This window comes from Falco cherrug, chromosome 1 (genome assembly GCF_023634085.1).
Source record: "Falco cherrug isolate bFalChe1 chromosome 1, bFalChe1.pri, whole genome shotgun sequence".
NCBI classification, from domain to species: Eukaryota; Metazoa; Chordata; class Aves; order Falconiformes; family Falconidae; genus Falco; species Falco cherrug.
This window is the reverse complement of record NC_073697.1, coordinates 100,734,010-100,749,329: the sequence shown is the minus strand read 5'-3', so window position 1 is coordinate 100,749,329 and position 15,320 is coordinate 100,734,010. Positions and strand designations below refer to the sequence as shown.

Below are 15,320 nucleotides of genomic sequence, written 5' to 3'. Positions count from 1 at the left end.
AGCCAGTGCTAGGAGCAGGTCAGATCCTATGGAAGGAGCAGGTCAGATCCCATGGGACCAGCAGGAAGGTGTCCAACTGCTCTGTTCCAGCGCAGTGCAGTACTCTGCTGATGTTGTCAACCTCCCCAATGTCAGGAAAGGAATACTGGTTCCTCCATGAAGCTAAGACGATGAGACAAAGTTTCTGTTAGGAAAAGAGGAGATGCCCAGAGTACTGAAGAGGGGGCAAGGCTAATACGATGCACAAGTTCAGGTTCATGTTCCTTAGGAACACATATCTAGGTAGTTACTTTGCCTTTACACTGATGGGATTTATATTGCTTTTGAACTTCTGATACTGACTGCAATATGGTGAAATAAAAGCTGAGCACAATAGATGATGCTACAACCTTTAGAAGACTCAAGTAGATAGGTTAGATTCTGCCATAAAATGTAATGACACCTTAACACAGATGCTCCCAGTAATTTTTCTAATTCTTTCATGCAGCTTTGATGTTCTACTGTTCATAGCTTCTCAGAGATAAGGCCTAAAAGAGTCACTGCGCATACATGTGCAGTGACTTGATGACTACATATGTACACAGAGCAATTCCCATCAGCAGGAACGATGTGACTTGCTGGCTTGAAGGAATCTTTAGACCTGAACAGTTGAACTGAGGATGCACAAAACTAGATGTGTGAAATGGGTCCCCAGTGGTATGCAAGCCAGAGCTGATGAGTCTGCAGATCTGACCTGAGAACTTCACTTCCCAGCACAGCAAACACATGGACCAGAAGGTACTGCAAACAAAATGGGAGGCGAGCAACTCAAATATGAAGCTCAGTTTTTAGCCATTCACCAATCACAATTAACAGATTATTGAATTTGACTTTTCACTGCATAGCTTGGATACACCACATCAGTTTCTGCACAGACCGGATTCCTTCAGATTTTGGATCCTTAGTTCAGATTCCTATTATCTGAGACACAGGAGATGCAGCCATCCTGTTTTAAAGTCCATTTCAGGAGAATTTGGCATGCTTTTCCATCAGGCAACTCCAGTGTTTGGCAAAGTATTTCTGACCTTCGGGATTCCTGGGTTCAGCCTGTGGTTTGGAGAGGGCCAATGTGTGCGCAGAAAACAAGGACAGCCCCACTTCACTCAGTCCCTCCGGATTTCAAGAAGAGTCAAAGGCACGGGGCTGAAGTGAGAATATTCCTGATTTTATATACCCTCTCTGTTAACGCGGTTTAGTAAGTTATGGGCACGTTCAGCCGCTTCTCCTCAGTGACTCGCCAGGGCTTTCCCCAGGGGACACGGCCGCCGCTGATGGTCGCACGCTCCAGGCCGGAAGCCGAGGGGCTTCCGCGGCAGGTCCCCCCAGCGGGCCGCCTCCCTCGGGGGGAGCGGCGGACCCCGCACGGCGCCCACCGCCGCCGCCGCCGCCGTGACTCCGGGGGACGGGAAGGCCGCTCCTGCTCCGCTCCGCCGCCTCGGGATTTGCCGTCAGCCGGGCCGTCCGAGTCCCGCTCGCCGCGGCCGCCTCCCCAGCCCGAGGGGCCGCGCCGGGCCCCGGTGCCCGCCCTCCCCGCTCGCCGCCCGCGCCCGCGCACACCGTTGCGGCGCCATTTCCTCAGGAGGCGGCGGGCCGGGCGCGGCAGCTGCTCCCGCGGCGCCGGGGGCGGGAGGGGCCCAGGGGCGGGTCTCGCGGACGGCCCGGCCACCGCTCGCGGCCCGCGGCCGCCTCTCACCGGCCAACGCGCCCGTCACGCGGCGGCAGCGAAGCCGCGGCGGCCCGCGCCATGGCTCTGCCGTCACGTGCCGCGGCCCGGCCAATGGGCGGTGAGCGCCCGGCCCCGCCCCGCTGGGAAGGGGCGGCTGCGGGCGGCAGCGGCGGCGGCGGCGGTGGGGCGCGATCGTAGCCGCGGCGGAGACAAAGAGGGGCCGGCGGGAGCGGCCGGCGATCGCGGCCCGGTGCTGGCCTCTCGGCGGGGGCGGTAACCGGCGGCGGGGGTGGGGAGCGGGCGGCGGGCGAGGAGGCCTCGAGGCGCGCGGGGCCGCCGGTGCACGCGGAGCGCGGCCCAGGCCCGGCCGTCGCCATGGCCCTGGCTAATTACAGCAGCCTCAACCGGGCCCAGCTTACCTTCGAGTACCTGCACACAAACTCGTGAGTACTGGGCCGCGCCGCGGCCGCCGGGCAGGGCCTCGGTGGGGTGGTGCCGCTGCCTGCGCCCCCGGGCTGCCTTCCTGCGTGCCCGCGGTGGCGGGCGAGCATGGCTGGAGGCCGGGCCGTGGGCTGAACTGCCCCGGCCGGCCCCAGCGCCGCCGGCTCGCATGCCCCAGGTGCTTTGTTGGCCGCGGCCGGACACGCCCGGGCGGGACTGCCGTCATGCGGGGGATGGGCCTGCGGTTCGCAGAGAATCACTTGCGGGCACTGGACAGGTGCCAGGGCTGCGGGAGGCAGTGGATGCGGCATGCTGGCCAGGTGCACTCCTGCGGCCCTGCGCTCCCCGCAGAAGGTAGGCCACTGTTCCTCTGCTGCATCATGCCGCCTTCGCACCTGGGTGCTTTGTGCTGGTGTGTTTCGAGCAGGAGCATGGCATCCTTCTTTTGGTCGGCTCTTTGAAGCTGCTGTGGCTTTTGCACGTCACCGAGGAATGCCCCAAAATAAAATCTGAGAAGAGGCAAAGCTCTTGTTTAAAGTGAATTACTTCTGAGTGCGTGTCTAGAAAATGGGAAGCGCCACCAGGAATCGGTGCTTTGCAGGGTTAAGCACCCATCTGAGACCTGCCTGTTGGACCTTGTGGTACTGTGCACAGAAGGGTTTAAAAGAAAGTTTTGTTCTGGCTGAGCTGCCTTGGAAGAACAACATGGAATGACACTTGGCATTTCTTCTTTTTGATCAACTGGTCACCAGTGTAAGCTTGTCATCTAATGTTTTTTGGAAGAGTTGAGTCTTATTGTTACCATCAATAGAAGAAGAAGTAAAAGTGCAGGCTTATCTTTTAATTTCCCTTTTCAGTGTGTGCAGGCAAGCTTAGAGTGAGGGGCAGCAGTGGTCTGCAGCAATCTAAAGGCTTCTCATGCACAGAAATAGGAGTGACTTGATTTCAAAGTAGATCTGTCTGGCTTTGTTGGTAACATGATACATCTGCAAAAGCAAGTAAGACTAATCTCACCTACACATGTGCCAAGAGCATTATGATCTGGTTTTTGTTCAAGATCAGGAAGGTAGTGGGTTATTGCACAGGAGAAGAAACCTAGTAACAGCCTGGTGTCGCCTTTGGGTCCATGACCTGTGGCTTTGTTTTCTGGCTTGGCTGATGGCAGTTGCACACAGAGTGCAGTCTAGTGCCTGAAGATGATGGACAATACTGAACCATGTTCCTGGTCTGTGATTGATCTGTGAAATTTGCATGTGCAGTGGCAGGAAACAAACATTTTTATGGATTAGAAGACTGTATGTCAGAGCTCTATCAGCAGTTTGTGTTTGCCTGCAGAACACCAGAACTCGCCATCTTATTAAGAAGATAATGTCTGTGCTGCAGAAAAGGCTGATGTGTTGTTGCTGCTCTGGAGTATTAAATATTAAAGCTACTTCATGTTGCCACCTTACTTTCTGTTCTGCGTATGTTGCTGGTCTACTTCTGGTGTGCTACATGTCTGCAGTGCATAACTGCATTACGGAATTGTTAGAGGGAGCTGGAAGCTAAAGCATATGAATAAGCCAAAGCCAGGGCTTCTTGTCCATCGTGAATGAAGAGCCTTTCGAAGATCAACGCCCAAGCTAAATGCTTCCCTAAGAATGGGAATGGAAACAATGGAAATAATTTTAAAAGCAAAAAATAGCCAAACCAAACTCCCTACCAACACATGACAAATAAAGAATTGCCCTGCTCCCCTGAGAAAAAAACAACAAAAAAAACCTCAAAACCAACCAAAGAACAGCGTAAGACTTCTGATAATAGAGACTCTTGTCTTCTGGACTATTCTCTGTTGCTGAGGAAAACCATACCATCTCAGAAAAATTTTGTTTCAGTGCTAAAGATGTTCTTATGGTCATGGAGGTAGAAGTACTTTAAAATAGCCATTAAAAATCATCCATCTAACTGTTGAGGTGCAGAAGGAAACCATGGCTTACTTTTTTCTCCTTTTGTGAGACTTACTTTAGGAAAAGTTTTAGTACGTCTAACAGACTACTCAGTCTGAAGTGCTTTACAGAAGACAGTTTATCTGGTCCCTGAACTTGAGGACTTGCTGTAGATCTTTCCAACAACTTCTTAAAGCTTCCATGCCTGACGGCAAATTTCACAGCAAGTACCTGAATCACTTCTGTTGCCATTTTGTAAAAAAATAAAAATACCACTGTGCTTTTCCAAGTTTTCCAGTGCTTTTCTTGATGAGTAGTTGACTGGGAGCAGACTTCTTAGTAGGGCCTGTAGTGAAAGGACAAGGGATAGTGGCTTTCAACTAAAAGAGAGTAGATTCAGACTAGATAGAAGGAAGAATTTTTTTATGAAGGTGGTGAGGTGCTGGCAGAGATTGTGCAGAGAGGTGGTAGATTCCCCATCCTTGGAAGCATTCAGGGTCAGGTTGGGCAGGGCTCTGGGCAGCCTAATCCAGTTGAAGGTGTCCCTGCTCATTGCAGCTGTGGGTTGGACTAGATGGCTTTTACAGGTCCCTTCCAATCCAAACCATTCTATGTTTCTATGTGAAAGTTCTTTTAGATCCTAGAATGAAAATCACTGTGTGTAAGCATGTGCAAATTACCTGTGCATTGTTTTTATGACTTCCAGAGCCATCTACTTGTCTTCCCATTAGTTTTTCTTAAAATTGAATTGCTGTAGCTTTAAGATGCTTCCAAAGCCATTCATTGAGATGCTTACAAAACCACACCTGAGCCCAACCAACTTGTTTTTGCATATTTTGGATATTTGTAATGCAAGATTGAAGGAATTTGTTGAAAGTTGAACAGCTGAAATTGTCTCCTGCCAGTAGGAAGGATTTAGCTTGTGATTGAACTTGAGTATTTTTTCTGTAACTAGAATTGTCCTGTTCAATACAGCTCAAGTGGAAGAAGATCACTGAAACAGAAAGACTTCAAAATGACTGAATGGTGGACTTGAGGAATACTAGTAATAACAGACCAGCAAGCTCCCACCCCCTAAGCTCTCCCATTTCTTCTTGTGAATGTTTTCTGTTCTGGCCTGAAATCATGCAGTGCTGAGAGGATAGCTATTGTTTCTGATGCAGAGGCCACACTTGAACATTTTCCTAGATGTAGCCTTCTTCAGAACAAATATGAAGTCCTACATCTTTCATTAGTAATTAGGTACTTGTCTGACTATGCAGGATCAGGAGTTCAACTGGGTTCAAACAAGGATGATCCTCCAAGAACTGCTCACAAAACAAGCTTTTCTTCCCAAATGGTTACTCCAAATGGTTGTTTGTGGAGGTGTTTGAAATCAGTCATGTTCTACAGAATTGTCTGACTTGACCTTTTGTAATCCAAATTTCAACAAATTGGAAGCATTGCACTTCCCTGTTCTGTTTCTTGTCAAGCCTGGAGCTGTCTCAAATGAAAGTTGGAAGTTTAGGAAGGTCTAAACCAGAGTGCTTCCGCCAAGATGAGTTGTCACTGAGACTCAGATTTTGATAACACTTCCCCCCCCCCCCCCCCCCCATATCTTATCATCAGTTGTACGATCAGTAGTAGTTGTATTTCAAGTGCTCTGACTGATAGAGGTATGTTACCTCTGATGTGCACCTAGCTCATGCTTAGGTGTTTCCAGGTCATGTGCAAGCTCTAATAGTCTCCATTTTGTCAACAGCTTGCCTTGTGTTTTGTTTTGTTTTTTTAAACTTATATTGTAAGTAAAATAATCCCAAGTGTTTTTTTGGGAGGTGAGGGAACACTGTCACCAACTGGATGTTAAGTATTTCAGGTACTTCTGACTGTAAAAGTCAAAACCATGGTTTTTGTTTAAGCTGAGCTGATTGAATCGGGCCAAAACCCTTTGATATTGACAAGTTCAGTGTAAGTGTTGAGATTAATATACTGAAGAGAAGATATTAGTGTATATACACTTTTGTTAGTGATAAATAATAGCTGGACTGGATTTCACTTGCCTGTAGCAAGGTTTCACTTTGCCTGTGTCAGCACAAGAGGTTCCAGTTTTGGTACATCTTCAAGTTGAGTGTGGTGTCAGGCTGTTTTTTTTCTCCTGCCTCTTGTTATATGCAGCTATGTTTTCAGCTATTTTGTTCCAATATCTTTCTTTGGAGGTCCCTATTTGTATCTTATTTGCACCTTTTCCTTAAGTTGAAGCATTCTTTAAATTCTAGAGTAAAAGCTGCTAGCAAAGCACAGTTACTAGTGCTAAAGCATGCATTTGCTTATGGATTTTTCCTGACATGGGTTACTTCCTAAATAAACTGCTGGGATGTTGATTTTTGGAACTGAATAGGTGCTTGTAGGCTTGAGAGAGCACTTGAAACCTGTGCACAGGAAATTGTGCTCAAAGGAAAGAATACCAGGTTTGAGCTTCTGTGGAAGCTTTGTGATTGGGAAGGTAGTCTTCAAAAACCATTCCCTTCTGTCTCTTGTCTCTGCTTAGGCAAGTGGGAGCTTGCAGAGATGGAAATCTCCATTCTCGTGGTTCTAGTTATAATTGTGAAATCTAATGTGTTTTACTTCTGATTGGAGCTGCATTGATGAGCTAGGTGTCATGACAGTGGCAATGGGTATGAAAGTTTATTTTGTGATTATTAGCATTATGGACAGCTATATATTTTGTGTGTGGGAAGTACCTATGTATCAGTTCTTAAGAAGCTGAAAATATGAGTAAGTCACTTTCTGTTTGGTCACTTGGCCTTTTTGTGTAGTAGTGAAAACACATTGTATGTGAAGAGGTTTCATGTAAACTGAAACATGTTGATAAAAACGTTTCTCAGGATTTGATCTCTTCATCAAGCATCTTAGAGAAGCAACAGATTGCACTAACTGTTTTTCCAGGTCTTGTAGCTGCTGTTTGTATTGGGGTTGATGTGGCTTATTGAGATTTGAAACAATTGTTAGATTTTGAAGATAGGTCACTAAGTTGAGCACTCAGTGGAGATACTACATCTTGGCAGATAATGTATTGTAATGACTTTATTACCTCTTTAAGGTTTTCTCACCATGTATCTTCTTTCAAGGTTGAGGCACTAACTAATGACTTTCGAACAGGTGGTGCTTATAAAAGGTGACAGTTAAGAGGCTGGAAACTAAACATGGCTTTTGAGATTGTGCTGAAGGGGCACCCAGCTAGATGATTTTAGTGTTGAGTTTGGGTATCATACAGTGGTGGAAGAAGACTGTGCTCCTCTGGATTAGGAACAGTTGCAGCTATTGGAAGTCTCCCAGGATCTGGAAGCATCTCCCTGTCAGAAATAACTTCTGCAAAGTGAATATGTGCATGGGGGAGATGAACATTGTGCATAATCCTTATTTGTCTGTGTTTCACATATAGGCAGTGTTTAGCTGCCATGAGCAGACCTGTCACTGGTGAATAATTAAGATTTTATATGAATTGATGGCTGGTTCATAGGTTGGTTCATTAGGTCAATATTTTTTCTCTGCTGTGTTCGTTTACTGTGCAGTGCATTTTAGACCTTAGTGAGCAGCAGTTTGTCAAATCAGACTCCACGGGGCAGCTTGTCTGCTGCGTGTCTGCCTCTGGTAGATGGTAGAAGGCTCATTTCTAGTCTTCTGTCAGTGGCAGACATTAGCATTGGAGATGTACAATTGCATTTGTTTAAAATGTGATTGAGGTTTTTCTTTATTTAAAGGCCTCTCTTTTTGAGTGTCTGTGTTAACCCTGCTAATCCTGTGTTTCATTGCAGAACTACCCATGAGTTCTTGTTTGGTGCCCTTGCTGAACTTGTAGACAATGCCAGGTATGTACCTGAAAGTGCCTAATTCCCAAGGTGAATTCAGTTAAGATTTAATTAGCCTGTCTGTCTATTGAGCTTGAACACTTTTCACTTCTAGTAGACTTAACGAAAAATATAAAATAGAAGACTTCTGTGTAGCTTAGTATGAATATTTCCCTTGGTCCTCTTATATCACCATATCTACCCCCTGGGGAAAAGAAAAGTATTATTCCTGAAAAGATAAGTTTGACTTGGTCATAGAACAACTCATATTGGAAGGGAGATTGTTAGAAGTCACACAAAATAAGTCTGCCTTTTTGTTTAAAGAAATTGGTAAAATAATAATTGCTGGAGCTCTCTTAAGATACCTTAGATAATCCATGACTCTTACTATCAAGTATGGTGGTAGGATGAAAATGAAATAGAAGCAGGATGCTGAAAAATACAGCAGGAACAGTTAGAGCTATTGTGATGCTGGAGAGGAGGCTTGATATTTGGAAGTTGAATTTTTTAGGCCACGTTTCTCAGGTTTGCGTTTGGGAAGCCTTGCATACTTATCTCTTGAGCTGCACAAAATGTTCTGATGAGGCATTATGGAAATATTTTGGGATAACTTTCTATGAAGCATCACAAAATGTTCTGATGAGGCATTATGGAAATATTTTGGGATAACTTTCTATGAAGCATGAATTGTCACACTATGTGGTTTGTAATGTAAGGAGTTGAAACTGGAAGATTTCTGCGTAGGAAAAAACAGCCATGTGTGCGCCTGCACTGTTGCCGTTCTCTTAACAGCAGCATCCTTGAGATCGGTGGGTGGTTTTCTCTTCAACCTCTTGGTTCCTTCTCTGACAAAAGAGAGGTTGGCCTTCTGGGAAGAAGGTAGTGGTACTTGGCTGGAGATACAAAGAAAAAGTGACTTTGGAATTTGGGAAACAAGGTTTTGTTATAACATGACAACTGCACTCTTCTGATCAGCAAACCAAGGGTATGTGACAATCTACATGAAAAATAAATTTTAAAATGGTTTTGAGAAGAGGGAAGTAGTGCTGTATATGCTGCTTTTTCAAACACAGAGGAGGGTGCACAGTGTATGAAGAGCTTTACTTAAATGATCTTGTAACAACATGAAAGTTTCCTATGACAACCTTGAATGTATTTGGATGGAGTTTTATGTGAGTTCTTAAACTTACCATCAGCAGCTTGACAGAAAAAATGTCAGTATTGTTTGTTTCATACAGGAGGGAGCTCAGAAGTGTGTGCTTATTTGACACCCCCGCCCCCCTCTTGTTAAAAAGCCAGTGATACTGTAGTTGTGTGGCAGTAATGTCTTGTGCTGGAGTTTGAGTTCAAGTAGGAAAAAATAGAACAATATGTCTTTTAACTTGTCTGTTAGTGCTGACTGTGGGGCCTTTGTGGATTTTGATCTGTGCAGCCAGTGCATTTTGGAAAGTATTGCATGTGTCTGGATTTTAACATCTTTACTATTTGACATTTGTATACTGATAGTGTTTTTATTGCTTTGTAGAGATGCAGATGCCACGAGAATAGATATTTATACTGGTAAGTAACTCCTGCTGTTTCCTTGCATGTCAGCAGTTAAGTCAGTAGTTAACGTAGATTTAGGCTGCATATGTGTCTTGTACTTGGTAAAATAAGAGTGAGGGTGTTTGAACACAGCATTGTGCATAGCTTTGGGCCCCTCACCAGACAGACATTGAGGTGCTGGAGCATGTTGAAAGAATGGCACTGGTGAAAGCTGCTACAAAGAAGCTGGTGAAAGGTCTGGAGAGCAAGTCTTACAAGGAGTGGCTGAGGGAACTGGAGTTTTTTAGTCTGGAGAAAAGGAGGCTTGGGAGACCTTATTCCCCTCTCCAACTGCCTGAAAGGAGGTTGCAGTGAGGTGGGAGTCAGTCTCTTTTCCCAAGTAATGAGCGATAGGACAAGGAGAAATGGCCTCAAGTTGTGCCAGGGGAGTTTTAGTTTGGCTATTAGGAAACATTTCTTCACTGAAAGGGTGGTTGGGCATTGGAACAGGCTGCCCAGGGAGATGGTTGAGTCACCCTCTACATGTAGTTAGAAGATGGGTAGATGTGGTGCTTAGGGACATATTTTAGTGGTGAAATTGGCAGTATTAGGTTTATCGTTGGACTCAATGATCTAAAAGGTCTTTTCCAACCTAAATTATTCAATTATTCTACTGTCTGTCCTGTGCAAGGTGCCTGTTGTCTTTCAAAAAATAGTACCTTTACAAATAACTTGGGCAAGCACTTAGATCAGCCTTCAGCTGAGGTCCGGTAAAGTGAGTAGCTGTTTATACTGGATGCTTAAGAAACCTGCTTTTACAATATACTCTTGTAGCATATACTTAGGCACAGATTAAAGTACAGGAGAAATTCTAGTTATTCTGTTACAAAAATCTGGTGCTTCTTCTTACAGCTTAGCCATATTGGGGTTGTGAAAGTCCTCTTTGTTGTGTTACTTCTGTCATGAACGCTGATTCCATTTTATGGAACTTTCAACTTTTGCTTGTGGGAGTAGTGAATAACTCCTGTCTTGTAGAGCGACGGGAAGACCTACGAGGTGGATTCATGCTGTGTTTTTTAGATGATGGAACGGGAATGGATTCAAGTAAGTGACAGGAAGTTACACTTGCATTTTCAAGCTGAGGTTTCATGTTATGGCTTAAGCTGAATTAACAACTTGGTTCTGTTGAAAGGGGCATGTTCCGTGCCTGGATAAATGTTCCTGCCTCTCCACTGGCTCTTTCACACTGTATCATATATCAAACTATTCACCTGTTCAGTTGCAGAAAACTAATCTGGCCAAAAGAAAACTGTTTTGCTCCATTATAGAGTTCAGTCAGCCTGGCCTGTGGTTTTCCAGTGCACCAAAGTTGGCCTTGGGGATGGAGGGAGAATAGTGTAGCCAGAAAAGGGAACACACACAGGCTTTGATGGACATAAGCCATTGTCCCATTAGAGGCTCCCAAGCAGTTAGTGTATTTCCGCTCTAATAAAAAAGTGTGCCATGGCTGAAACTGAAAGCTTTGAAAGCATTTTGCCTTTTTTTCATCATTGGCATTGTGATTGAAATCAATACTTTACAATATAAAATCTCCTAAGATTTTAGGACACTTTTTAAGTGTGAGAAGAATGTAAGAAATGTACTTCTGCCTTGTCGTAAGAATTGATGTAAATCCGTGTTGTACCTAGCAGGAGAAGAACCTTCTTGCTTTGCTTTAGCATCAGTGAACAGCACTGTCAAGCCATGACACTTTCTTTCTGTCTTAAAGTTGGGTAAATCCTGTGAGGAGCTCTCTACTGGGCAGAAAAGTTGGGTTTAACTGGAAGGTTTTGGAGAAGGTGGGGCAGATGGGTAAATAAGCATTGGCTAACATTTTTGTTCTGATCCCTCGGTACTTTAAGATCGTGTGGTATTGTTGTGGTTTAATGCAGGCAACTAAGCCCCACACAGCTGCTCACTCAGTCCTCCACTGGGATGGGGGAGAGAACTAGAAGGGTAAAAGTGAGAAAACTCATGGGTTGAGATAAAGACAATTTATTAGGAAAAGCAAAAGCTGCGCACACAATCAAAGCAAAACAAGGAATTCATTCACTGCTTCCCATTGGCAGGCAGGTGCTCAGCTATCCCCAGGAGAGCAGGGCTCCATCACGTGTAACTGTTATTGGGAAGACAAACTCCATCACTCTGAATGTCCCCCCCTTCCTCATTCTTTACCCCCAGCTTTTATTGCTGAGCCTGATGTTATATGGTCTGGAATATCCCTTGGGTCAGTTGGGGTCGGGCATCCTGGCTGTGTCCCCTCCCAGCTCTTTTTGCCCCCCAGACTGCTTGCTGGGGTGGGGTGAGGAGCAGACATGGCTCTGACTCTGTGTAAGTGCTGGTCGTCAGTAACTAAAACATCCCTGTGTTATCAACGCTGTTTACAACACAAATCCAAAACACAGCCATGTACAAGCTACTGTGAAGAAATTTAACTCTATTCCAGCCCAGACCAGTACATTCTCAACCCCTTATTCCATACCATTTACATCATGCTCAGGTCACGTATTATCCAATACATCCTCATTAACCACTCCCTCCCTCTTCACATTCTTTGATATATACACAGATATCATTCCCTTAGTCTATGGACCACCCCTGTGAAATGTCTGTTAAATGTCCATAAATGTCCACAAATGCCCACTGAGTTCATTTAGTCCATGAATTTGTGCTCAATCTGTTACAGTGATTGCTCAGGACATGAGAGGTAGTGTGTTACATGGAGTTAGTGGGCACTGAAGCCCAGGTCAGGTCACTGCTGCATTTGCACTGCTTCTTGGTGGTTCCTACTATAGTAATTGCATAACATGTAACTCAAATCATGTGTTACAATAATTTAAAGGTATTTCCATTACAATCTTTACCCCGGTCCCATTGGGCCAGGTCATAGGATTTAACATTGCAATGAACTCCCCTTGCCCCTGCTTCAGCTTGGACTTATCCATGGACTGCAGTCCCTGAGGGTTGTAACTGCTCCAAGTGGAGCCTTATCTATGAGTCTCTTCAGGGGCATACCTGCTGTGGTGTAGGCTTATCCACAGCCACAGTTGCTTTGAGGTGCATGTGCTCCAGCACAGTCTTGTCCATGGGCCACAATGCCTTCAGAGATACTCCTGCTCCAGCATGGCCTTGCCTTCAGCGACAGTTCCTTCAGGAAGGTACCTGCTCCAATGTGGCCTTATCCATGGCCACAGTTCCTCCAGGGGTGTACCTGCTCTGTTGTGGGCTTATCTGTAGCTTTGAGGTATTCCAGCATGACCTCATTCACAGCCACTGATGCTTCAAGCTGTACTTGCTGCAGCATGGACTTATCCTCAGGTCACAATTCCTTCAGAAGTATACCTGCTGCAGCACAGGCATAACCATGGCCGCAGACACTTTGAGATGTACTTACTCTGGCATGGACTTGTCGATGACTGCAGACACTTCGGGGTGTTCTGCTTCTGTGTGGACTCATGCACAGGTCAGAGTCCCTTCGATTCAGGTTCACGCTGGAGTTCCAGCCTGTCCAGTATAGCAGCATAGGAACAGCAGCCATGCCCTGGCCATCTGCCAGCCCAGGCATATCAGCACTGCTGTTGTCAAAATGTTCCCAGGCACAGCAGAGTCAGATTATAAGCAGTACAGCAAGCAATGAAAGCAAAAGGCAGCCGCTAACAAGCACTAGATTCTACCATACAGTAAGGCAAGCAGAGGAGCCTGCCAGTTAGAATTTATACTGGTTATTGCTGTTCAGCTACTATCTAGCATATCCAATCAAATCTGTCGTAATCGCAAACCCTTTGAGCTCCATGTTGGGCGCCAAAAAGGGTTGTCGTGGTTTAACCCCAGCCGGAAACAGCGGCTCGCTCAGTCCTCCACTGGGATGGGGGAGAGAACTGGAAGGGTAAAAGTGAGAAAACTCATGGGTTGAGATAAAGACAATTTATTAGGAAAAGCAAAAGCTGCGCACACAATCAAAGCAAAACAAGGAATTCATTCACTGCTTCCCATTGGCAGGCAGGTGCTCAGCTATCCCCAGGAGAGCGGGGCTCCATCACGTGTAACTGTTATTGGGAAGACAGACTCCATCACTCTGAATGTCCCCCCCTTCCTCATTCTTTACCCCCAGCTTTTATTGCTGAGCCTGATGTTATATGGTCTGGAATATCCCTTGGGTCAGTTGGGGTCGGGCATCCTGGCTGTGTCCCCTCCCAGCTCTTTTTGCCCCCCAGACTGCTTGCTGGGGTGGGGTGAGGAGCAGACATGGCTCTGACTCTGTGTAAGTGCTGGTAGTCAGTAACTAAAACATCCCTGTGTTATCAACGCTGTTTACAACACAAATCCAAAACACAGCCATGTACAAGCTACTGTGAAGAAATTTAACTCTATCCAAGCCAAAACCAGTACAAAGTTTAATTCTGTTTATTAATGCTATGAAAATACATTAACTTTTTTGATATAAAGGTTTGAGACCTGCATGAAGGAATTTATTTTGAGCTCTAGATGCTTTCTGTATATTCTCAGGAATGCAATTGGTGATGCTAAACAGGTCTTCTGAGAGTGCTTTTCTGTCCACCAGTGGAACTGAAGGAAGCAATTAAGCCTCATCCATAAAACAATTTCAGAGGCTTAACTGTGGCCTTCTCACAAGCCTTTGGATCAGGGGAAAGAAATACAACCTTTGCTGCATGTCTTGAAAACTACATGTTTCTCTCTGGATCAAGAGTGGAAGGTGACAAATGTCTGTTCTAATGCTGCAGAGTCTAACAGCAGTTTTTATGCTGTTATTTCTCCCATATTATTGATTTTGTGACAAAGTGGGATTTAAGTGTTGCCTAAGTATTAAGTTGCTTCTTTTGACTGATCTTTCTGCTAAATCTTGAAGGATTTTATCCTGAGTTTAGTAGTCTGAGTTACTCTGTAAAGGAGATTGGCATGTACTGTGGGTTGTAGCACTATACATCATATACAGCAAATATCATATATTTTCTGTCATTTGCCTGTCTGGATGCTTGCATCAGTGTGGTTCATTCTGTGTATGAAAAAAACCATTTTTTTAACTAATTTTAAATAGGCTATGAAGTTCTCTTTTCCCCTTTCCAGGACATTGCTTTTCAGAATGTAAAACCTGTATACAACTTTGTTTAGTACTTTCAAAAAAAAATTACTTCTTAATTTTCAGTAGTCTGAGACATTGTTTTGATGCAGATGCATGACTTTTAACACTCAGTGGTCATAGTAAGCTTGATATGCATTTGAAAGTGTCATGGTTTAACCCTAGCTGGTAGTTAAGCGCCACGCAGCTGCTAGCTCACTACCCTCTCACTCAGAGGGGTGGGGAGGAGAATTGAGAAGGAATGTAAAACTTGAGGGTTGAGATAAGAACAATTTAATAAATGAGATAAAATAAACCGAGGAGGACAAAATAATAACAATAACAGTTATAATGAAAAGGAGGGAGAAGGGGAGAGGAATGAAATCCAAAGGGAAGGGAGAAGATAAAACAGGTGATGTACCAACTGCTCACCACCCACTGACCGATGCCTAGACAGTCCCTGAGCAGCAATCGGCAGCTCCAGCCACCCCACGCCCACCCCCTAGTTTATGTACCAAGTATGATGTCCCATGGTGTGGAATACCTCTTTGGCTAGTTTGGGTCAGCTGTCCTGGCTGTGTCCCCTCCCAGCTCCCTGTGGCCCTCCAGCCCTCTACTGGCAGGGCCCAAAAAGCTAGAAGGTCCTTCACCTAGTACAAACACCACCCAGCAACAACTGAAACCATCCATGTGCCATCAACATTGTTTTTACACCAAATCCAAAACACAGCACTGCACTGGCTACTAAGAAGAAAACTAATTCTATCACAGCCAAAATCAGG

The 15,320-nt window shown here is 45.2% G+C and overlaps 1 protein-coding gene across 4 annotated transcripts in view; it reads left to right on the top strand.

Moving 5' to 3' along the window:
* The first annotated feature begins 1,839 nt into the window (after nt 1-1,839).
* MORC2 (MORC family CW-type zinc finger 2) overlaps nt 1,840-15,320 on the top strand; it is a 49,117-nt gene continuing 35,636 nt past the window's right edge. The window contains exons 1-4 of one of the 4 annotated variants that reach the window (XM_055712235.1): nt 1,840-1,955; nt 7,866-7,919; nt 9,424-9,458; nt 10,458-10,526. In XM_055712235.1, the coding sequence (XP_055568210.1) occupies nt 10,487-10,526 (40 nt within the window). In that variant the 5' untranslated portion in view covers nt 1,840-1,955; nt 7,866-7,919; nt 9,424-9,458; nt 10,458-10,486. Of the gene's footprint in view, nt 1,956-1,980; nt 2,149-7,865; nt 7,920-9,423; nt 9,459-10,457; nt 10,527-15,320 lie in introns of those variants that run through there. The other 3 variants (XM_055712246.1, XM_055712230.1, XM_055712226.1) reach the window with 3 other exon arrangements.